Source organism: Podarcis melisellensis (assembly GCF_964234715.1).
Source record: "Podarcis melisellensis genome assembly, chromosome: 12".
Lineage (NCBI taxonomy): Eukaryota > Metazoa > Chordata > Lepidosauria > Squamata > Lacertidae > Podarcis > Podarcis melisellensis.
The window spans coordinates 32,988,522-33,013,817 of record NC_138544.1 but is presented as its reverse complement, the minus strand read 5'-3'; the positions used below and the strand labels follow the sequence as shown (position 1 = coordinate 33,013,817).

The 25,296-nt window shown below is 44.0% G+C and overlaps 1 protein-coding gene across 14 annotated transcripts in view; it reads left to right on the top strand.

Moving 5' to 3' along the window:
* Positions 1 to 25,296, top strand: part of PPP1R9A (protein phosphatase 1 regulatory subunit 9A) — a 151,440-nt gene that overhangs the window by 106,477 nt on the left and 19,667 nt on the right. For 10 of the 14 annotated variants that reach the window (XM_081931213.1, XM_081931212.1, XM_081931223.1 and 7 more), the window contains 7 exons: positions 496 to 631; positions 4,345 to 4,413; positions 5,800 to 5,955; positions 15,303 to 15,356; positions 17,793 to 18,022; positions 19,046 to 19,142; positions 20,467 to 20,638. In XM_081931213.1, coding sequence (XP_081787339.1) covers positions 496 to 631; positions 4,345 to 4,413; positions 5,800 to 5,955; positions 15,303 to 15,356; positions 17,793 to 18,022; positions 19,046 to 19,142; positions 20,467 to 20,638 — 914 coding nt within the window. The remainder of the gene's footprint in view (positions 1 to 495; positions 632 to 4,344; positions 4,414 to 5,799; positions 5,956 to 15,302; positions 15,357 to 17,792; positions 18,023 to 19,045; positions 19,143 to 20,466; positions 20,639 to 25,296) is intronic. The other 4 variants (XM_081931215.1, XM_081931214.1, XM_081931224.1 and 1 more) reach the window with 1 other exon arrangement.

The following is a 25,296-nucleotide window of genomic DNA, read 5'->3' as shown; positions in this document are numbered from 1 at the left end:
TTGGTAAACCATGGCTGTTGCCTTCTCATATCAGGAAATTCTTTATTAGGAAACCAGAATATACCAGCAAGGACAGGATCCCTCCTCTCATTGATGCACTCAGGTCACCATCTCTCCCTCTATTCATAGAAAGTGTTTTGTAACTGCAGTATAAACATTTGTGATTTTAGGTCATGGAGGAACTCCCATAATTACAACGGCATGTTTTTATTATCATTGTGACTTCCATTTTGAACTTGTGTCTAGCACAATACAGTTCTAAAACAATTATGCATTGGTAATAGATGAACATGTATTTATTTGTTTTTAAACAAGACATTTGGGCATGTATTACGCCGCTTTCATGTAGTGGACCCCAGTCTACAAACCTTAAGCTGTAATCAAGTTGTTCGCCTTTAGCATGCAACAATACTCTTTTTGCTGCATTTGGCCATCATTTCATATATCATACGGAGAAGACAGCAAATGATTTGTGTTCCCTGATGTTCTCCTCAGGTTTATAATTGGCAGAGAAAGGCCAGGACAAGTAAGTGAAGTGGCTCAGCTGATTAGCCAGACCCTAGAGCAGGAACGTCGCCAAAGAGAGCTTTTGGAACAGCATTATGCACAATATGATGCAGATGACGATGAGGTAATATGTTTGTTCTTTCTCTTGTAACTTCGTGAAGTTCCCTTTCCTGCATTTCATTCTCTCTCAAATGCTTTGTCTAATCACAGTAGGAAACGACTCCTTTTGCAAATGAACATCCCCACCCCGTTTCACAAGACCACAATCATAGATAGTCATGTTAGGCACAATAAATTTCTTTATAAATATGTAAGAGTGTTGTTGCTGAAAGCACTCTCTGGGTTGCAGCAGAAAAATTGCACATCTGAATGCTAAGTAGGGCTCCATATTGTCCCTGGTGTTTCTGGTCCTCAATACATATTGTTTCGCTTTCAGATTCTTCTTTTTTAAAACAAAAAACTTGACAACCCTACTTTGACTTTTTTAAAATACAAGTTTCCAGTCCTCACCTCTTGACCCAAAATTGGGGGGGGGGGGGTGTGACAAACAAAAAGAGGAGGAAAGAGACATATTTTTATGCCTTCCGAGGACCAATTCATATCCACTCATGTGATGAAATAACCGCAAAATGATTTTACTGTGTCAGTTTTACATGGTGAATATTCCTTATGAATGCACATCAGTGTGGTGACAGTTGGTATTTACCATGTCAGTGAGTTTCTTAGTTATCAGGCTTCAGTAAATACCAGCTGTCACCACGCATGGCACATCCACATCTTTTTCCCTTGTCAATTAAATTACTTGCCATGATAATCAAGAAATGGCTTTCCTGTATCAATAATAATAATAGTTTATTTATTTTAAGTATGTCTATATTGCCTTTTTTTTAAAAAAAAATGGTCTTCAAAGTGGCTTACCAAGTTAATGTTAAATAACATGAAAACAACACACCTAAAAACAAAGTAACCAAATATCCAAAATAAACTAGACAACAGTGAAGCAGTTCTAGATTATTAGCTTTTAAGAGATGAAGAGAACAAGATACTTTTAGTCTGGTGGTAACATTGCTGCTGCCAAGCACATATGTCTATAGAGGGAGTATTAATGGGGAGTACTTTTCGATAGTAGTCCTTTCGATAACTTGCTGCTAAACTGATTAACTCTTTATAGGTTAAAGCACTGCGAATTGAGTCTGAAAACAAACTGGGAGCCTGCACATATACTGTAGTACTGGTATAATACGTTCACCACATTGAATGCCAGTTAGCAATCTAGTCGTCATATTCTAGACCATCTATTCAGCTGGTCTATATATACAGGGGCATCTCCATGTATATAACACATTGCGTTAATCAAGGCTAGACACAACCAAAGGAACAACTGTTGTCAGATCATCTGTTGCTGGAGGGGATGCAATTCTACCTGGCAATATGTAACTTGGTCTTGAGTTCATATACCAAGATTTCTCAAGGCCTGACCAAACTTTTCATATTGGAGAGTAAGAACTGTGCAGTTCAGGCAGTACTTCACCCCTGAGAGTTCTGCCCAGGGTGATATGCATAGCAGGTCTTGATCTTGCTTGCTTGCTTTCTCCTCTGATGCCTTCATCACAAGTAGAATGTAAAGAGAAACCCAGAATAACTTACGGTTTATTCATTACCTTCCCACTGTGGTGGAGGAAGCCTAGGAGTAGCGAGAGACGGAGTGCACAAAATTTATGTACAAAATTTACATTCTATTTTTCTATTGTAGTTATAGTGCTCAGAGCAGCTAACAACAATGTAAAATTTACCACATCAGCTGCAAATAATAATAACAACAACAACAACAACAATAAAAATATCATTGATTATACATACAGCTGGCAGAAGCATCTTTAAAAACTAGTGGTGAGTTCTAAAAACTCTCAACCAACAGACGCCAGTATAATCCTATTGATGAAATATTCTCTCAGAACAGTAATTTTTTTTTAGAATAAATGCCAACATTTTCAAGATTTGTAGTTTCTTGTTTTCCATGTTTATGGATTTTTTTTTTGCAAATTATGTTGTTTCTGTGCAACTTAAATAGGAACATTTTCCCCAGCCTTCCAACTCTAAAAAGACTTCACATTTAGACATCAGTGCTAAAGAAATCATTCCGCTGTTATCAAGAGAAGAAAGTAGTATATCTCTTTCTTTGATGGAAAAAAAGAACATGGCTACTAACTTTTATAGGATGGAGATAATTATTATTATTATTATTATTATTTATTATTTATACCCCGCCCATCTGGCTGGGCCTCCCCAGCCACTCTGGGCGGCTTCCATAAAAACCAAAAATACAGTAAAATATCACACGTCAAAAGCTTCCCTGAACAGGGCTGCCTTAAGATGTCTTCTGAATGTCAGGTAGTTGTTTATCGCTTTGACATCTGCTGGAAGGGCGTTCCACTGGGTGGGCGCCACTACCGAGAAGGCCCTCTGCCTGGTTCCCTGTAGCTTTGCTTCTCGCAATGAGGGAACCGCCAGAAGGCCCTCGGCGCTGGACCTCAGCGTCCGGGCAGAATGATGGGGGTGGAGATGCTCCTTCAGGTATACTGGACTGAGGCCGTTTAGGGCTTTAAAGGTCAGCACCAACACTTTGAATTGTGCTCGGAAACATACTGGGAGCCAATGTAGATATAGATGTAGATATAGATATAAAATTTAAGCCTGAGTTTAAAGTAATTCTTTTATTTGAGTTTAAAAAAGACTAGCTCTGATGCCTAATACTTGTCTGAATTTTGTTTTTCTCATGGAAGATTTGGCTGGCTCTTTATTAAGAGCATGGTTTGTTAATACACAGAAGCACTGTTATCTGTCCAGGCAGGAGATTATTTTTATCTCACTGTAATTAGTTTTGAAGGTGGTGTTGTGTAAGGAGATGCTTCAAGTATAACCCCCCTCCCCCCAGCCTACTATATATACATGTTACTTTACAAGTTTTTCCCAATTTTATTTTTTCCTTGTTATTGGAGATGGGGAGAACAATGACATTTTGCAGATAGCTGAAAGTCAATTAGCATTCAATCATGCAGCCCTTAACTCAAAGTATGACGCAAAATTGCATAGCCAGAAAGGACATGGTGTTGCTCCGCATTTGATATACCAACAACAAACTCAGATCTTCAAGTGACAGCCTTTATGAAGCCAAAATGCCACCATCCATGGCACTGAGTGGGCCAGTGCTGCTGCACTACCTTCCTGGCAGGTGGGTCGCTGTGGTGTAATGGGATGGCTGAGGCAGTGGGGAGGCCAGCACAGTACAAACACACCAGTGGAGCCAATCAGGTCCACCTGCCAGTATGTTTACACCAAGCCAACTTCTTCACCCCTCTCCTTACCAGTAAGCAACACCCACTGGGTTGCACCCCATTCGGTGAGCAATTTCTGATTCATGCCTAATACAGAGGTGTACCAGCAGGCTTAGTGGAGCACAAAACTTTGTGGAAGTGCAAAACATTTGCAGGCGGGTGAACTCAACGAGAGGAAACCTAAAACAGTTCCACAAAAACTAAACATGCTCAGTGGGCACAGAGGAGAGGGGAAACTGGGTGGAGTGCCCTGAACAGGAACACTGCAAAATTTTGCTGCGGGTACCATTTATTTCCATTGCCCTCTGATTCAGCATAGTGTTAACTTGTCATCTGAACTCCATTAATGAGAAACCAAGGCAAATACGGTACTTGCTTTCAGAGTTCCTTGCTTCTGCTTCATGGATGATCGTAGAAACTATACAGAAGACAAAGAGTTTGTTGACCATCGTATTAATGTGTAGAAGAGTTCTTATTTAATGTTTGTTATCAACTGTTTTAGAATACTGACAGAGAATGTCATGGAACCTCAGGCAACTACAATAAAAATAACAACTGTTACCTTAAAAAGGTTTGTGAAGAAAGTAACTTGCCTCTGATTCGTTGCTTCATGTGGCATACTAATCATATTTTGAGATGTGGCTTATAATTTCTAAACACCTAATGTTGCTACAGTCCCTCCTTCATTTATTCAGTTGCAGGCCGAAATATGGCTACCCACAGGTATAGTAGTTGGGACTTTGACTAGGGAATCCCCTTTTGATCCGAACACAGCTATGGAGTTTACTAGGCGGCACTGGAATGATCCTTGGTCAGTTCCCACGCCGCCCTCATATAAAAGAGACAATGTGTACAAAAGCCTCCTTGTATCTGTAGTAGCTGCAGGTTCTTAGAAGCAACTCTGGCAGGAAAGCATCTGTCTAGTCTTCACTTGGATGTGCTTCTGGCAGGAAGAGATTCTTCACTGCTTATTTGGTTCCTTTATTTTTTTGAGACAGAAACGTGGTTTCCCCAGCTGCCTGCCTTCCTTGTTTTTTCTGGCAATAACTTTTTTTTTAAGATTCCCTCTCCTAACTTCTGCCTAGAGCAGTCAGTGCCTGAGAGAGCCAGGAAAGCAGACAAAGCTGTAATTTCCTTCTTCCCTTTGGCAAGAGAAGGTGAGGTAGATGCTTCTGGCAAGAAGAAGAGTGATCTTTCTTAGCAGGAGTCTGGAGCAAAACGAAGGTGGACAGAAGGCTTTCCAGACATGGCCACTTCCCATGGTCACCCCTCAAGAATCTGTTCAGGTTGTGTGCCACTGCAGGTACAGGGGGTGTTTCTGTACACAAGCCATTGAGAGGGGGTTGTGCATCTTCTGGTAGTCTGTTTAACAGGGTGCTTGTGAGGCAGAATCAGTTAACTCTGCATATTCCCCTGCACTCCTAATAAAGGAAGGATGGGACCTGTGCAAAAAGAAAGAAAGAAAGATATGCAATTCCTGTGATCTTAGCCATTAGAATTCTGCTGTACTTTTAGAATTTAGAACTTTCCGAAAGATTCTACCCTGTGCTTTTTGTTACTAGTGCTCTTTCAAGCTTGCTCGCCTTATTTCCCCATTTTTTTTAAAAAAAAGTTTGTTTATTATAATTTATTTAACAACACGTATATACCGCTTACTGGAAGAAAATACTTCTAAGCGGTTTACAATGAAGAGTAAAAGAAAAGTTGAAAATGCTAATAAAAGCAAACATTAAACAAACGAGTTACATAAACAATTAAAATATAAACTGAAACTAGCAATTATGAAACACATATTAAAATCGCAAATCAAGATCACATGCTAAAGTGAAATGCCTGGGTAGGCTTCCTTGATCAAGCAAGCCTACCTAGTTTTTGTTTTGAGAACTGCGTTCAGTGAGGTCCTATATTTCATTAAGGAGAGAGGATTTCAGAAATGCTTTAATTCTGTGCTTCTAAGACAGGAGAATATGCCACAGATGAAGATGAGGACGACATGGGGCCTGTCCTTCCAGGAGGTGATATGGCCATTGAAGTGTTTGAGCTTCCTGAAAACGATGACATGTTTTCCCCGACAGAAGTGGACACCAGCAAACTGGCTCACAAATTCAAAGAGGTGAGGTGGGGAGAGCACAGAGTTTGGTTTTCAGACAGTATTGATTCATACAATTGCATTCTTTGTGGATGGGGATTCCTCTCTGTAAATGATTTAATTGATTTCCCACTGACATTCAAAATCAATATATGTAAATGGCTGGAGCTAGACTGCTCTTGTTAAATGAGACAAATTGTGTCAGTTCTTTTTAACATGGGATGCTGTAATGGTCATGGTGTTGTTTTTGTCAGAGGGTCTGTAAACAAGCTGGGACAAATGATCAGAATGAAAGCTACATTCCTAAAAAAATTCACTGAATAGGGCATACTGATTCAGGACCAAGTTGCCTGGGGATTGCAGCCAGATAATTAGTTATAAATCTGATGCTCTCACTTTTCACTTAAACAAATCATTACTGGTCATTTGATTATCCTGGTCTAATGTGCCTACCACAATCCACCAGACTTCAGTATTGCATTTAAAATACTTGCTTGTGCAATCTCCAGTTTAAAATTCAGTTTATGGCTGCAGACCTATTGTCAGGGAACTGACATCTAAAGCGCCGCAGGTGCAAAGGCTCCCTGAGGTTGAGAGAGCAGTAGCAGCGGAAGAGGGAACCAGTAGAGGGCGAGCAAGAACTCCAAGGGAAAGTGAGTCGGAGGGATGGCTCAGAGACGCTTCAAGCGAAACCAGTGGGGAGGTCTCAGGACCTCCTATAGGGACACCCACACCTCGACGGAAACTGTCACGCCGAGAGGCCAGACGACGTGTTTCCGTTAAGGAGCTTTTATGTTGGAAACGTTTCCGAAAGCAGCCACTTTCGGATTCTACTAGTGATTGACGCAGCCATGCTGGAGGGGCTCCGTCACAGGCAGAGGTTTGAAAACCTGATCAAACTCTGAGGGACTTGCATTTTACGCACAAGCAGCTCATCGTCCCATCACAGCAATCCGAAAGTCACCGAAAGCCAGCTTGTGCAGAGAGAAGCATCATGAGCAACCCAGCCGGAACCGGGGGTGCAGGAGCAGCTGGAGGGGGTCCAAGCCTGGAAGAAAGGTACAGAGCGTTGGAGATCCAGTTGGCGCTGCAAACGGCGAGGCTTGAGGAGAGGAGGGCTCAGGATGCAGAAAAGGGAAAGGAGAAAACCACCCCGCTCGCCAGAAAGGTACCAGGATTGGTGCAGAAATTCGGGGGGGATCCCAGGAACTATCATGCCTTTAGAACAGAGATGCAATACGCTCTAAACTTGCAGTTTGATGACTTCCCCGACGAGGAATCGCGAGTGGCGTATGTGATTGGCCATCTCGAATCCGGGGCGAAAGATTGGGTTAGACCCCTGATGGCAGCGAATAATGAGATCTTAAAGGACACGAGGAAGTTTTTTCGTGCCATGGACCTGATGTTTTCCAGCGATATTGAGCAGGGGGTGGTGCGAAGGCAGTTAATGGCTTGCCAGCAAGGAAGCAGATCTGTCCGTGAGTACTGGACTGAATTTACTATGCTGATTCATAAATTGGGGTGGGACCTATCGGCGGAGCCCATCCAAATGCTTTTCGAAGAGGGGCTTTCTTCAACCGTCAAAGATGAGCTTTCCCGGGGGCCCAGGGCGGAGTCTATGGACCAATTAACCAAATCTGCGCTGGCCATAGGAGCGCGCCAGGAGGCGAGGGCTTTGGAAAGGCGGGAAGGGAAAGGAGACCGTTGGAGGGAGTTCCGCATTCCAGACATTCCAGAGCCATCTTTCCCGCCGGCAGAGCCGATGGAAGTTGGAACAGCGCGGGCGCGCGCAGTTTCAAATCCCAGTGAAGGGCGGAAGAAGGAGGGAAAGAGCGCCAAGAGATGTTATCTCTGCCAACAGCCAGGGCACTTTGCCAGAGTCTGCCCACAAAGAAAGGAATGGCAAGGGATGGCAGGAGCTGTTGGGGGAAAGGAAGAGGAAAGCAAGGAGCAAGTAAAAGCCAACGCCTGGCTGCCACCGTCGGGGCACAGCAGCCAGGCCAAAGAGCAATGAAAGTGCCCATGCCAGAACCTCCCAGACCTGCTTTAGTGATAGAGGTGTTACTAGAACTGCCAAACGGACACCCACTAAAGGTCAAGGCGCTTTTGGATTCAGGCAGCTCCTGTAATTTCATGAGTAAGGAGTTTGCAGCTGAGCACCAGATACAGACCATCCCTTTAAGTAACCCCTTGCAGGTGACTACGATTGACGGCAGAGAGCTGTTGGGGGGAGAAGTTAGCCAACAGACTGTCCCGATGATAATGAGAGTGGCAAGGCACACCGAACAGATAGCGTTTAATGTGGCCATCCTGGGAGGAGCGCCCATCATTTTGGGGATGAGCTGGCTGGTGCTACACGATCCGCTAGTGGGCTGGCATCAGAGGGTGGTCTCCTTTGGGTCAGCGCATTGCCTAGAACACTGCAAGGAGGGGAAGGTCTCGGGAGGAGACAGAGTCACCCTAGCGGGGATGGAAGTGATGGGCAAAGGGAAGGTGCCCCCGCAATACGCAGATCTGAGCAACGTATTCAGCGAAAGGGAAGCAGACAAACTGCCACCGCATAGACCCTTTGACTGTCAAATCAACCTACTCCCAGGGGCCCAACTCCCAGTAGGCAAGCTGTACGCCATGTCAGACAGGGAGATGCAGGAGCTGAGGGAGTTCATTGACAAAAACTTGAAGCGAGGTTTCATCAGAGAGTCCCGAGCGGTGGGGGGCAGCCCAGTGTTTTTTGTGGACAAAAAGAACACAGACAAACCGAGACTGGTGTGTGACTTTAGGGCCCTCAATGCAGTGTCGGAGCCCCTGGCTTTCCCTATGCCCCGAATTGACGACATTTTGACCAGAGTAAGGAAGGGAAAGATTTTTACAAAACTGGACCTGCGGGGGGCGTACAATCTGATACGCATAAGGAAGGGAGATGAATGGAAGACCACCATGTTTACCCCTTTGGGAGCCTTTGAATACCTCGTTATGCCCTTCGGTCTACAAGGGGGCTCCGCCTGTTTTCAAGCTTTTATAAACCACGTTCTGGGACCTTTGCTCTACAAGAACTGTGTGGCCTTTTTAGACGACGTGTTGGTGTATTCGGAAGATGAGGAACAGCATGTGAGGGACGTTCGAGAAGTGTTGGGCAGGCTGCAAGCCAACCAGCTGTGGGTGAAACTGGAGAAGTGCCAGTTTCATACCAAGGAGGTGGAATTCCTGGGGTACCGCTTGTCAGACAAGGGATTGGCCATGGATCCAGGCAAGGTTCAAGCGGTACTGGAATGGAAGACACCGAAGACCAAGAAGGACGTGCAAAGATTCTTGGGGTTTGGGAACTTTTATCGGAAGTTCATCAAGAACTTTGCCCACTTGACGGCGCCCATCACCGACTGCCTCAGCAGCAAGAAGAAATTTGTTTGGACGGTGGAGGCGGATCGAGCCTTTGAAGAACTGAAAAGGGCTTTCGCCTCGGAAGAACAACTTCTGCATGTGGATTTACAAAAACCCATGAGAGTGGAAACAGATGCATCCGACCGGGCTATAGGGGCGGTCCTTCTTCAACCGGGGAGGAGTGCGTCGGAGTGGAGACCATGTGCATTCTTCTCGCGGAAACTGAATAAGTCCGAGTAGAATTACACGGTGTATGACAGGGAACTACTTGCCATTCACGAAGCATTCCGGAGGTGGAGACATTTATTAATTGGGGCACAACACAAGGTGCAAGTGTGCACCGACCACAAAAATTTAGAGTATTGGAGAACAGCTCGAGTGCTCAACCAACGACAAGTGAGATGGGCACAGGAATTCTCCAAATTTAACTTTGAGATTTGTTATGTGCCAGGCCCAGAAAACGTCAGGGCGGATGCGCTCTCACGCAAACCAGAATATTGGGAAGGGGAGGAGGTGATCGACGAGAGACATGTCATCCCGGAGGACCGCTGGGTGTGTGGGGCGGCGCTGGTGGGGCAACGGGAACTGGTGGAGGAAACGGAAAATGATGAATATGCCCAGGATAAGCTCAGAGGTCTCAGGGGGGAGGGCGAGAGCCCCGGAGGTTTTGAGGAAAGAAATGGGGCATTGTATTACAAAGGGGCACTGTATATACCCGAAGGTGAATTGAGGGGGAGAGTACTCAAGCAGTTGCATGATAGCCCCACGGCGGGACATTTTGGGCAACACAAAACCATGTGGTTGGTTACCAGGGAATTTTGGTGGCCTAAGGTGAGGGAAGATGTAAGGGAGTATGTAAGAGGGTGTGACCAATGTCAGCGAGCCAAAGGGGAAAGAAGGGCGCCGGCAGGGTTATTAGAACCTTTACCCACACCAGAACGGCCTTGGGAAGCGATATCAATAGATTTTATGACGGATCTGCCAAGGTCCAAGGGGAAAACAGCCATCATGGTAGTAGTAGACCTGTTAACTAAGATGTGCCATTTTGTAGCATGCTCACATGCAGTCACAGCGGAAGAAACGGCGAAGTTGTTTGTGGAACATATCTTTAGGTTGCACGGGGCTCCCTCGAGGGTGATCTCAGATCGAGGCAAACAATTTACTTCCAGGTTCTGGAGGAAGCTCATGAGCTTGCTACACGTGGAAGTTAATTTTTCAACTGCCCGGCACCCTGAAACCAACGGGCAGGCGGAAAGGGCAAATGGCATTCTTCAACAATATCTTAGGTGTTATGTCAATGACAGAGAGAACGATTGGGTCGAAAAGTTGGCGTTGGCAGAATTTGCCTACAATAATGCGGAGAATGTGTCCACAGGGATGAGTCCCTTTTTGGCTAATTACGGGTGTCACCCCAGGGCATTTCCAGGGGAAGGAGGGGAGAGATGGAGCGTTCCAGCGGCTGAACATTTTGTAGAAGAGATGGAAGCCATCCATCAGCCCCTCCAGCTCAACTTAGAAAGGGCCAAGGCACAATATAAGAAGCAGGCAGACAAGAACAGAAGGGAAGGTGAAACCATAAGGGTGGGGGATCAAGTGTGGTTGTCAACCCAAGGGTTGCCGTTCAAAGGGGGTTGTAAGAAACTGAGGCCCAGAAGATTGGGACCCTTTGAGGTGATTCAGCAGGTCAACCCGGTAGCTTTCAAACTCCGATTACCCAACCACATGAAATTGCACCCAGTGTTCCACAGGTCGTTACTGTCACCATACAGGGGGGGACGTGAAGGGGAGCACGTCAGGGGACCAGCCTTGGAAGAGAGGGAACGCCGCAACCATGTAGCGGAAATCCTCGATTCCAGGTGGAAGGGTAATCAGGTGGAGTATTTGGTGGCGTGGGAAGGGGAACCGGAGTCAGAAAACACCTGGGTAAGTGCAGAGGAAGTCAATGACGAGGTTTTAACAGAAACGTTCCACCAAAGGTTCCCGAGGAAACCTCAGCCTATAGCAAGGTTTAGGAGGGAGTATTTCGGCACCACCGATGAGGAAGAGGAAATGGAAGGGTTCGCGGAGTCGGAGTTGGAAGATGGAGTGGACTCTGATGACGAAGAGTACCTAGAGAGTAGGAACAGCAACAAGTGGAAGGAAGTGTTCGCGACGTCGGAAGATGAGGGAGGTTCTTTCAGGGGTTTTACCTCCTCACCGCCAGTAGGAGAGGAGACGGGAGGGGGTGAAGGGGGCCCTGGAGGGGAGGTGGATGTCAGGGAACTGACATCTAAAGCGCCGCAGGTGCAAAGGCTCCCTGAGGTTGAGAGAGCAGTAGCAGCGGAAGAGGGAACCAGTAGAGGGCGAGCAAGAACTCCAAGGGAAAGTGAGTCGGAGGGATGGCTCAGAGACGCTTCAAGCGAAACCAGTGGGGAGGTCTCAGGACCTCCTATAGGGACACCCACACCTCGACGGAAACTGTCACGCCGAGAGGCCAGACGACGTGTTTCCGTTAAGGAGCTTTTATGTTGGAAACGTTTCCGAAAGCAGCCACTTTCGGATTCTACTAGTGATTGACGCAGCCATGCTGGAGGGGCTCCGTCACAGGCAGAGGTTTGAAAACCTGATCAAACTCTGAGGGACTTGCATTTTACGCACAAGCAGCTCATCGTCCCATCACACCTATGAACACCTACCTGGCAATAAGTCCAGCTGAATGCAGCAAGATGTTCCCACCTAAACATGTCCTCCCTGCATGCCCTTGCCTTCTGTTTGCCAGAATGAAGGTGTCGAAAGCTGTTGGGCTCTAAGTGAATCCCTTCCTTTTGTCCTGGAAAAACAAAGCAATTTCATTCTGAACTATTTTATCCTAGCGTAACTAGGGTTGGAGTGATAGGAGTGTGACCAGGGTGGAAGGGTGGGTATCCAAAGGACTTTTGTAGCCTTACGTTGTGATGCTGTGCATGGTGTACTAGGGATGTTTGAGGATTTGGTTTGGCCCTCATTTTTAAGTAATCTGATCTGATTCATGCTTTCCTGGACTAATACACAGATTGGAGCACAGTTACACTTTTGATTTCTGTGCTGCTTTGAATTTTGCAGTGCAGCTCTAAAAACATACAAAAATATGTGTTAAATGTGTATGATGGGGGTAAAATGTGTACTGAGATAATGCGAATGCTTGTGCTGTTTTTTTTAAAAAAGTAATGATTGGAGATTCACATTGAAACAGGGCAGAACGGATTTAGGAATGAGCATACTGCAGAGCTGTCGAGGACCAGAAATAGAACTGATCTGTCCATTCCTAATGTTTACCACCCAGTTTGGTGGGGCTTACCCCCCAGTAGATGTGTTTAGAATTGTAGCCTGGAGATGGTTTTCTTTATTCTTTGGGTGCTGTGTTTTGACTTCAGATATAAGTACACTCACATGCTTTATGTTGCACAACTTTCTCTTGCTGAAACATATCCTTCCTAAAAACCGCAGGATGCTCTTTGGTTTGTCATTAAGGCAGGCTTGTTTGCTTCAGCTGCAAGCTCTGTGGGACCTACTGCGCTATGTTCCAACAGTTATCTGACTATGCAGTCAGCGTTCGTTATTTATTTTTTATAAGAGGGAGGTTCTGTTTTAGTAGCGCAGGAAAGAGAAAAATGATAAAGCCATCTGCACCTGAGCAGATTGTATTTTACAAAACTGTTTGAGGGTCTGTTTGTTTTGCATTATTTACTGAACAGCCTAAATATAGTTCACTTGCTTGTGTAAGTGTTTTCAAAAAAGCAAGTAAGAGGGGGCTAGAAGCTACGTGATGAACTGTAATTTTCAATTAAGCTGTGAAAGTGCTGGATTCATGCGCTGAACACATGAGTGGATTGCTGGACTGTACAGTCTCAGGATTTGGAGATACAGGTTTTTCTCAGTTTAAAAGGATGGATTAAACAGTAAGAGTTGCAGGAGAAATAATTTAAGACTTTTGATTGGCTTTAAGGCTAGGTGTTCTGTGCTTCTCTGTCGCCAAATTTATTTAGGGAATTGCTTTTTACGTGGAATTTATAAAAAAGAGGGTGTCTTAGCATATTGTAATCAGATTACTGGAAGAACCACATTTTTAAAGATGAATCTGCCTGGGGTCTGAGATCTGCAGGAGAGGCCCTCTTTTGCTTCCTGCCAATATCAGAGCAAGGGCGAGTGTGGCGGATGCACAAAGCCACCCTTCTGATAGTGGTGTCTCTGCCGCCTAATGGAGTGGAGGTTGGGCAAGGTGGTGGCAAGAATGGAACAGTGCACGCACACTGGCAGAGCCAATCTGGTGTTCCTGCTGGTGCACCCACGCAGCCCCAGCCTCACAGCTTCCCTTTCCCACACCGTCTGGTAAGAGTAAGCTCTGCATGCCCCACCACCTGGGTCAGTGGGAACAAGGCCTTTTTGGTTGCTGCTCCTGGACTCTGAAATTCCCTTCCTTCCCAGGGAAACCCATCTTGCCACCTCTTTAATGGTATTCTGCCAGCAGACCTTGTTCTAACTGACCTTTGGCTGATTGTGGTTGCCTGGTGCTGAATGCTGTTTTTACTTCAGCCGGCTGTTGCTTTCACTTGTTCCTGTTTTCATTTTGCTCCTTTCTGTGTCTTGATAGTCGTTTTCATTGGCTTTTTAAATTGAAACTGTACCTTTTGTTGGGTGTTAGCTGCCTTGGACTTACTGGGATGGAAAGGTGGAGGCATATATTTAGATGATAAATAAATAGCCACAACTTGTTGCACTTCATCTGTGACATTTAGAAAAGAGAGTGCGGTTGAGGTCACTTTGATCATGCTGAAAGGCCATAAGTGGGCATAGCTTGTAGCACCTTTCTCCGTGACCAAAGGGAGCCCAACCGCAATGTCATGTCTGTGTGTAACAGGTGAAATGCAGTGCTTTACATGCCACACACAGTTATTGTGTTCCGTAGCAGAAAAAAGGATGAGGGTGCATTCTTTTGCATGCATCTCCCCACAGCCCTTTGTAGCAGGGAAAGGAGAAGAACATGAGCTCGAGTAAATGCTGTGGGTAAATGGTGACCAGTTCATTATGGAGGGAAGGACTGCGCTCTGCATATATACATAATGCAAGTCTGTGTCTGTGTATGTAAAAACAAATGTGGCCATGGGAGAGAATGTATGTGCCTAGTGCAGGATGGGCTGTGACCGTTGCAGTACACGGAGTGAGTACATGCACAGTACATTGGTGTGTGTGCATGTGTGTGTAAGCGTGTGTGCACATGTTTATGGAAAAGGGGGTCTACTGGAGAAATATGTGCATTCTACTCTGATAAAATCCAGTTTTGTTTTTGCTCTGGCATATTACACCCCCCCCCCAAATATTTTAGAAAAAATGTCCAAACACCCACCCTGAATAGTACCTTGTCCAAGTCTGGAGATTCTTCTCCTGCAGTTCATGTGATGGGTGATGGGTCACAAGGGTAGACCAGCCGTAAATACCTTCAGTGATTCATCCTCCTGAGATTGAGTTTGACACAGCAGTAGGTTGACGGTCACAACAGCTTCCTTCCTTGGTTGTAGCCTATATGTGTTGTGTCCTCCATAATGCTTGAGCCTTTTAATAGCCTTTTAGCTGCCCACTGTGACATGCTGGCTTAATCTGTGTTAGTGAGGCTTTCTAAGAATATTCATGTGCACGGGGATATTCAAATCCGGGCTGGCTAACAAGCTGAATACAACAATCAGTATTTTCTCCTCTTTCAAGACATTTGACTTGTCCTGGCAGATTCGATGTCCTAATCTGATATTCCGAGAGGCTAGCCAGCAACACTTTTTCTTTAATTAACTTGCATAGACTGAGTCATTTTCCAAGCTAGATATTTTAATTTACAGTCTACTGCACTGCAGCAGTCTTGTGGGCCTTCTGCTGTGTGTGCTGTACTACAGTATTCAGGTGGCAGCATAGAAGTCTTTTTTTAAAAAAATTGGAGCTCTGGCATTTGCAGCTCACTTGTTCGCTTTGTGGTTTTCCATTTTCAGTTGCAAATCAAACATGCAGTTACAGAAGCAGAGATTCAGAAGCTGAAGACAAAGGTAAGAATGATTACTGGCTACTAGAAAAAGCAATGTTCTTATTTTCAGCTGCTGTAAAGTTTGTGTCCAAAGGGAAGCAAAGAAAAGTAAGTTCTCATTGAGAAAACACAGCAAAAAAAGAGAGATCTGTATGCAGTGGCTCCAGAGAGCTTGTTTTGGTAGAAATAGTTTATTCGAGTCTCAGGAGGATCATGAGTTGCAATCGCATATTAAATTTTTACTCCTTTCCCCACATCATTAGAGCACTAACAGGCTTGAAAGGAGAATGGTAAAGAATTTGCTTTTAATATATGTAGCAGAAATTGCTTCTGGAAAGGCGAAGTATTGCTTTTTTTTTCTTATATAGACAAAAGTATGAGGAAGTTAACTCAGATACCACTTTCTTCTTTAATAAAACAGGATTTATGTTATATTAATTAGCCGGCCTTGTTCATAAGCCTGCATGAGACATTCATTTAAATGTTTTATTTCAAAATAAAATCCTTTCAGTTTATGTACCTTGCTGAATTCAGAGGATGCCCTCCCCCAATTAAGTTAAAGTACAAATTTCTTTTAAACTCAGCGTGGACACATAAATGGTTATTTCAAACTGATGTTAGTGAGCCTGTCTGCAAGGAGAAAACATACAAGGGGAATTCCTACATAATTTTTTATAATCTTCCTATTTTGATTTTTTTTTCTCTGCTTCATTTGAAAAAAATCAGAAATCTTCTTGCCAGATTACAGTCTTACTTATCACTAGAAATCCTTGTGCGGCTAATTTTGTTGCCTGCTGAAAATCTTACGGCCTTCAGAGGCTGTTGCACTTGGCTAACATCCATTCATTTGCGATTTGTAAAAATAGAAGTCTTTGCTGTATTTTTTGCATGTTTCATTCTCTACCCCCACAACAAACCCTAAATAAATAAACCAAGTTGTTTTACATGCTTAAGACCCATTTAAATGGAAGTTAAATCCACAATTATAGGCTTAGGTGACAGCCCTTTGATTTTAATGAGCCAAAGGTATACCCACTTTTTCCTGGATTTTCCTAGTGATTTCTCAAGGCCAGGAGTTGTGAACCTTTAAAGCTAGAACCATATTTGGCATGAATGGATTTAGACTGAGGTGTTTAAATACATAACCTACTATAAAGGGGTGTATGGAGTGTTAGGGAAGGGGTGGGGGGGCACGCTGGGCTCCTTCTTTGTTTGTCCACCTTTGGTCCCCCACCTGCATTCAGCTCTTTCATATGGCTCCTAGAAGCTGGCAGCACCCCAGGAATGGCTTCAACTCGCCGACTAAACCAGGTGAGGGTAGCCAAGGGGTCTCAAACCCTTGGTGAGTTAGGGACTTCCCCTGCATGCAACAACAGACTCCAGCAGATTGAGTGGATGAGAGCAAGAGTGGGTCCAAAAGTCATGAAGGCAATTTCTGCACCTGCTGTAGAGGGAAGTGAGGGGCAGATGGGGCTCTTCAACTTGGGAACATAGCCCATTTAGGAGAAGGAAAACTCTGATCCTAAACCTCCACTGCTTTGCGGGATATCTTGGGGAGAAGAAAGGGCTAAGGAGTAAATTCTACACTAATCCGGAGTGGGATCCCTAAGGTGGTTGGATGGCACCTTGTATTCTGCCTCCTGGCAGCCAAGCAGGTGCCCAGCATCTTGCTCTGCTTTCCTTTGGACCACACCAGCGAGGCCGAGAGGTGGGGTCCTCTCATCTGGGCAGCTCAGGACCTCCATACTCACTACCCGGGGTTGCATCTCAGGGAAGTCACTTTGGTGCTGCTAATGCAGCCCCCCCCCCCCCATTGTCTCTCGACACAGACAGATGCCAGCAACAACTATAAAAGGCAGATGATTAGTTATTACACACCACTTTATAGCTATGAAAGCTGTTAATAGAGAAGCTTCTTCCAACAACAGTAAATACCCTTCAAGTAGGAAGCAAGTGTTCTGCCTATGGTAATGTTGCACAATAAATTTGTCAAAATATGCTTCATTTTATCTCTGTATGACTAATTTCCAGTTTGCCTTGTTTAGACACATGGCAAACTTTTGGGGAAAATAATAATAATGCAAGCAGTAGTATGTTCATTTTAAAACCGCAGAGGCCTAGGTGGATGCAAGGTGGGAAATGATGCATTTGAGATTATTCATTTAGCCTTAACATGGTCTAGAAAGTTCGTTAGTGCTCTAAAATTATTTCTGTTCTGAACATTACTTATTGTATGCAAGGATAGCCAACATGGTGGGCTCCAGATGTTGTCGGACCCCAACTCCCACCAGCCCCAGTTGCCAGTGATAATGGAAGCGGGAGTTCGACAACATCTGGAGGGGGCATCTCATTGGCTATACCTGCCATATAACAATAGCACTAGGCTGCTGTTCCTCATACATGTTACTTTGAACCAACTGTACCTGAATGTAAAAGCATCTGCCTTCCTCTTTCAAAGCTGCAGACAGCTGAGAATGAGAAAGTAAGGTGGGAGCTGGAGAAGAATCAGCTTCAGCAGAACATTGAGGAGAATAAGGACAGGATGATGAAGCTTGAGAGCTACTGGATTGAGGCACAGACCCTATGTCACACCGTCAATGAACATCTGAAGGAAACGCAGAGCCAGTATCAGGCACTGGAGAAGAAATACAATAAAGCCAAGAAACTGATTAAGGACTTTCAGCAAAAGTAAGCATGAACTGAGATGCAGGTTCAGGCAAAATTTCTCAATCTGTGTAGCATAGGCATGCAGAGAGCCAGAGAAATAAACCGCAGTCCCTGACTTACAACATTTGGCTACAGACCATGGTTTGCTTGGGCTGAAACAAGCCACAATCTCCATATGATCTAGGAAGCTGCCTTAGACTGAGTCAGACCATTGCTGCACCTTGCTCAGTGTGGTCTAACCCTGACTTGTACTGGCTGTCCAGTGTTTCAGACAGAAGTCTCACCTAGTCCTGCCTGGAGAAGCCAGGAATTCAACCTAAGGCCTTCTACATGCAAAGCAGATGCTCTACCACTGAGCATCTGCTTTGCATGTAGGGGGGCCCCTACTGGCCTACAGTCTTTAATTCTCAGCCAGGAATTGTGATTTATTTCTCCATTGTGTTAGCAGGAAGTAGCAAAGAAGGCAAGATCAGCCCTCTTTGGATGTGCAAACTGGGCCAGAGCTTAAACCTTCTAAACATATATTACCACTCTAGGTTAAATCTCTAAATGTGAAAAAATGTATACTTCCTAATAGGTTTACTCATAACTTTCCAGATCTTTGTATCTGTACCTTTAAAGAGATAAAACAAGAGTGGTAAAATGAAAGAGGATTTAATTCCAAGGACACACGCACACACACACACAAACACACACACACGCCAACCCACCACTATATTATCTGTGCACGTGCATAATAAATTTATAAGCCTAATTTTAATAACGTGTATTTATTTAGTTTTGCGACTTCCACTGTGGTGATTAACAACTTTTCATAAAGCAAACAAGAGATAATTCAGGTTAATCTCCTACGATGTAGCTTCAGCTTATTCATTTTAATATAAAAGTATTTGCTCCACATATCCTCCCTCTTGCTGCTGCATTCTCATTATTATCAGGTCTTATCAAGACAATACATACCTAAGTGTAGCAGTCCATCAATTTTTTTTCAATACCTATCGCAACTGACTCTTGTTCTAACCAGCAAATATATTTTTCCCTAAGAGAACTTGAGTTCATCAAGCGACAAGAGGCTGAAAGGAAAAAAATAGAAGATCTGGAGAAAGCCCACTTTGCAGAAGTTCAAGGTTTACAAGCTCGTGTAAGTAATTTTCAGTATTTTAGTTTATTTCATGACTCTATTTTGGGAGCGTTGTTGCCTTTTAGGAGTAGGTGTGGCTGTAGGGATGTTCACACGCTGCATTCAATGAGTGCACAGTCTGTGTACCTCTGTACACAAATAGTTGACAGCTGTATCTTTGTATAGTTATTCACATGTAAGGTTAAAGTAGTGTACAGCCTGTCTGCCTATGCGAACAGTAGGTGAGCTGTTCAGATGAACATGTGTCCACCAGATCAACAAGCCTGTTACAAATGTTTTAAATAAGCAGACAAAAGTACTATACTGCATGGGGATTATCACTGCATTGCAACAGGGTAGCACAAAGCAACCCACGTTATAGAGTTTACCAATACACAGGTCGAGTATAGGCATAGGCAAACTCGGCCCTCCAGATGTTTTGGGACTACAACTCCCATCATCCCTGACCACTGGTCCTGTTAGCTAGGGATGATGGGAGTTGTAGTCCCAAAACATCTGGAGAGCCGTGTTTGCCTATGCCTGGTATATTAACAGTCCTAAATGTCTGTGTGGTACTAAATACATACATGGTAGTGGTTCTGTTCATCTGATGAAGCGAAAGGGGTTTTTTACCGTATTTTTCCATGCATAAGACGACCCCTATTGTTTTAAACCCAAAATTAAGAAAATGAAACCCTAAAACAAAAGTGAAAATCTGGATGATTGGCAGCAGCAAGTTGTTGATCTTTTCTGGGGCGATCGCCCTCAAAGTTTCCAGCATCAGGTGCATGCAATGCCCCGTGGCACAGAAGCAAAGGCAGCAACTGGGGCACCACATGCTCCCCCTCGGTGGCAGCTGCTGCTGCTGCGGGGAAGCAGGCTCCCAAGCAAGGTGCCAAGGAAGAGCCAGGGGGAGGCAGCAGCCACTCTGCACCGGACCATGCCATTGAGCAAACTGAGCTGAGGAAGGTGGTGAGCGGGCTGGGGGCAGGGTGGGAGTTTGAGAGGGGAAGAGGAAAAAAAGGAAGGAAGGGCAAGGAGAGGTAGCTGAGGCAGCTCTCAGCGGTGGTGGCGGCAGCTGCTCTCGATTCAGTGGTTGAGCCAGCGGGGGCTTCAGGAGACGGGGGGGGGGAGGAAAGGGGGAACAGCAGCAGGAGGTACCGCCTTAGCCCGTCCAAGCCAAAATCCCGGACATATGCTTAAATATTTTAAAAAATTCCCCTGGTTGCTATGTTCCATGTACAAGACAGCCCCCAATTTTCTACTTTTTTTAAAAAAGCAAAAAACCTCAACTTATACACGGTATTTTATTTATTTTGCTAATCGTTAACTTCATTTGTCCTAGATCAGAGAACTGGAAACAGAGGTTTTCAGGTTACTGAAGCAAAATGGGAGCCAAGTTAACAATAACAACAACATTTTTGAAAGGCAAACATCCCTTGCAGAAGTCTCAAGAGGCGATGCCATGGAAAACCTTGATGCAAAGCAAGTGTCTTGCCTGGATGCCTTAAGTCAAGGTTTGTTTGAACCAGATGATAAGCTTGAGGGTTGCGTTGTTTCTGTGTGACGTAGTTGTAATGACTTAAATGTTTTCGGACGTGGTAAGCCGTATACCATGCTTTACTGTGTACCAGTGCACCCTTTGCTCCTTCTCAGTTGTACTTGGGAGAAATAGGTCATGATCCCTTACGTAGTGTTAGTTCTGAACCAGGGACCATGGATTGTTTCACTCAAACCAACTATGGCCGGTAAGCCAAGGACAAACCTTTGCTTATCGTCATCCACTGGAGCCAACTCCAGGGGGCTGTGGGTTCTTTGGCACCCACAATAAAGTATTTGTGGGGCTGGGCCCCCACAAAGTCAGTGGGCAAAGCTGAAACCCATCATTGCAGGCACCCACAATCTTTGGCATGAGATGGCACCTATGTCATCACCATTTGTTTGGAGTGAAACAAAGCACAATCCCTGCTTCAGACATAATGCATTCAGGCATGACACTAAGCCAGGGATTGTGGTTGGTATGACTGGGGCGAAGTGAAGCAGTCACCAGTGACGTGAATATGGTGATGGTTGATGGCTCTCTGTGACATAAAAATGTGGCCAGCATAATGTACGATGTGGTGACCCATCTGTAATACTATCATACATAATTTCATAATGCCTGTAAAAGCACATGTATTCCGTTCAGTTATATTTTTATCCCCGTTCATTGTTGACATTGCTAATAAAAAGGTTAAGAATATAAATCTATATCTCCTCTTCTATATCCCATATCTGGGGTTTTTTATGTTGTATACTTGAGAACAAAACATCACAATTTTCAAAAGGGGTCTTTTACGTGCAAAAATAAACAAATCGAATGTGTAAATGTATGAACGTGTCTCTCTCTCTGTGTTGATAGATAAATATGTACAGTTTACATGTACAAACGAATGTATTTGGGCCAAAATAGATCAGTGTGCAGTCATCCAAGTGCCAAAAGTACATGAGGCCTGCCATTCTCTCCCCTAACATGTCACCACTAGCTTTCCTTTAGTCCTTTTATCACACTACTTTTCTCTGATCTGTCCTGAATATGGAACATGACTGAGGAAAAAACTCCTGCAGGAAGTAAGTCTCAGTGTGTGATTTTGGCAGATCCACACTTTAACACACATCTGCCATCTTCATATGTGGACACAAACCCTCATATGTGTATGAGAACCTCCATCATAGGAGCAGCGTATCTGTTTGTACGGCCCTTTGCTGGTTATGCATAAGCTTTCGACTGTGGCTGTACCTTAATAGATTCTTTATAATGTTCTTTTAGCGAATGCCCTTGGCATGTAGGTTTTTAAAGAGAGGAAATAAGAACAGAATGTTGTGATGTTGAGGGTGTACACAAGTCTCTAGAACTGAGTGCTCTGATGTTCATTGCATATATAAGTCCATCATGACAACTGGACTAGTAAATCTCGCTGCTCTGCAAGTGTGTAATGGGACTCTTCATTAAAGGCCCTGGTTTTGAGGTCACTTCATGGCACATAAGCACTTTCTACAAAGGAAACAATGTGAAACCTTTGTGCAGTGGTAGGCCCATCACATTTCATTGTCCATATACATTCTGGGAAAGCTTAATTTGCTATAGCACGCTATGTCATTTCCCCATCTACGTGCTGTTTCCTACACAAAAAAAGTGTTTTCCATGTCAAGAATGCATATTGTGTGAAGTGAAGGTATTGCCCACAACCCTTAGTTAAAATTCCATCATATCTGTGTGATTGAACTGTCCTATGGATATCTGTGAGCAAATGCAGTATAGCTAGGGCCAAGCTTTTACTTAAACTTTTGATAGATGAAAAAGAGGAATAGGGAGACAGAGGCCAGAGGCCTTCCAAAGATTGGTGGACTCCAAGTCCCATCAGCCCCAGCCCAGGAATTGTAGTTCAAGAATATCTAGATGGCCACAGGTTCCCCTTTTCCGTATGATGCAAAATGTTCAAAAAATAGCTGTTGGAGACCATCTATCAGGCTGATTATTTTTTTTTGAGAAATAGGGAGTATTTTCTTAGCCTATGGCAACTCCCTAGGGCGTTCTGAGACATGAGACCATTGTGCAATTCAGGCAAGAAGCAGCTGTTGCAAGAAATGTTAAGCATTTGACTAGGAGCAGGAAGTATCTCATTCCTCCTCTGCTCCTTAAGAAATATACACTTTATTTAGATGTGTGTTAGAAACTGCTAGTTGGTCTCTTGACTCCTCCCCTTCCAAGGAAATGATAATAGATATCCTCCTCTGATGTTTCAGAGTGTGGTAATGCAAGATGGTGGGAATCCTCATGGACAGTATTATGCTCTAAATGCATGATTTATTCCTATTTCAAAGATGGAATGAATTGCTTGATAGTGAAGTTTTACAGCCTGTGTGTGTGTGTGTGTGTGTAGTGAAGAGAGAATCCTAGATTCCTGTAAAATCGCAAAAGCTTGCATCAGTTATACCAATAACTGAATGTGGCCTCTGCCCAATGTGATGACAAGTTATGCAATGGAGGCAGATTTTGATTCTAATCTGAATAGCTCATTTTGGAACCTGGGTCTTGTTGCTGCCCCATGCCACTTCCCTGGGGCCACTGCCATTTTCTATTCTATAACACCATTTTGGAAGAGGTGGCATACATGCTATGATTAATGCTATAATCCTCTGTCCATAACCTGCTGGCTTGAAAGCCTTGCCGTGTTTGTTTTCTTAAAGCAACTTTTAAAAAAAGAAAGTACCATGCGCATAAATGTGGTGCTTTTAAAATGTCAGTAGCAATGCAGTTAATTCTGTAGTTTCAAATTTCTTAGGAAAGCTTTTGAGTGAATGCCACCATGTATCATGTTACTATTTACTTAGTGGGTTAGTTATAAAACTTCCTCCTTTGTCACCCTTCTGTTTGGCACATTACTCTGAGCGTATTTCGCAGAAAATAGACTTCATAGATGCGTAACCCTGAAGAAAGAAGGTAGGAGCAAAGAATTAGTTTAGGCTGCAATCCAAAAGGGTTCACGTATAACCAACATTTTTAGGTAACAACATCAACAACCCTGAATTACTGTTTGTTTTGATGCTGCTTCTTAGAGCAGCCAGACTTCTGCCTTAACTCCTGTACATTCACAAAGTATTTTTCGGAGTCAGGGTGATAAACACTATGTGTGCAGTGTTGGAGAAGAACCACAACTCAGTGGCAGAACATCTGCTTTGATTGCATGTCCAGGGCAGCATGGCACCTGGACACGCAATGCACCCTTTCCGGAATCCTGGAGAACCATTACTGAGCTGATTGACCAACCATGTGACTCCATCTATAAGGTAGCTTCCTGTGACTGCCCTAATTGCAAAGTCCCCAAACTGCTCTTTGAACCTGAGATGGTTTATTAAAGCTCAATTGGAGTGGCAAGAGGGACAATTTTTGTAGAGGGGATCAATTGTGTGAACACACCCCAATATGTATTGCTGATTTTCACCTGACTTCTTCCCTCTGCCCCATTGGGTTGTTGCTGTTCTCTTTATATTAATCACGCTGAAATATTCACTTGGCAAAATAAGTTAGGGTAATTCCTGTTAACCTATTGTGTTTGTTCCTGAATCCTCTTGACTATAAATAATTGCTTCAGCATAATTGCCTTCAGGAGTTAATTCTCTCCTGCCCCTCCTTTTAAATTGAAATCCTCTCTAAGTACTCTTTGTGAGGCATTAAGGCTATTATTGTTTCAAACACCTTATGAAGATCTTTTGGACTTAGGTAACCATAGTGACACAAAAGGGTACATGCTGATTCCATTTGCGCAATCAGCGGCAAAAGTCTCAGCTGACTCTGTCAAAACCATGTTTATGCCGATCGGGTCCCATCTTGCCTGTGTACTTACTTTCTTTGAATACTTTGGCTTCACCTAATGGATCAGTTGTTTTTTTAATATGGGGGGGTACCAGTATTGGTTATATAAGCCTATTTGCAGCTGCTTCTCATAGGATATAATTACATATGTACTTCTATTACAAAGTGAGGGTCAAGCTAGACATGATATCAGTTGCAAGATCACAATTAACATGCTTGATTTTTAACATTTAAATAGCAACCAAAGGGTGCATGTGATCAGGACTCCAATTTGTGAGGAGGTTAACCCTCTCCCTGCACACACATGTGAACTGTGATCCATTTGAAAACCACACCCTCCTCCTAAAGCAGCTATTTGCACTTAGAGGGGAAGCTTCCATTGGCAGGACTACAGAGTACGGCAAAGGATTAACAGACATCCCTACACACTGTTGTACAAATCTTGATCTCCTCCCCACTATTTTTTTTTTAACAAGTAGGTACAAATTTATATGAATGAAGTTGTTGTGACTTCTCTCATGGAATGCTGGGAAGGGTGTTTTGGTGATGATTCTGCAAATTCTCTGAAAGTATCCTAATACATTGTACTTTGATCTCCAGATGTTTTATCTCCAAATCTCCAAATGTTGGACTACAACTCTTGTCATCTCCAGGCATAATTCCAGGCGAGGGATTATGGGAGCTATGATCCAATAAAACCTAGGGACCAAAGTTTGAGAAACACTGTATTCCCTCACAGATTCTACAGCTCCCAGGGTTCTTTATCTTTCCGTGGGTCATCATTGAGAAGGTGGCTTGAGGTGTTTTGGCACCTGGGGC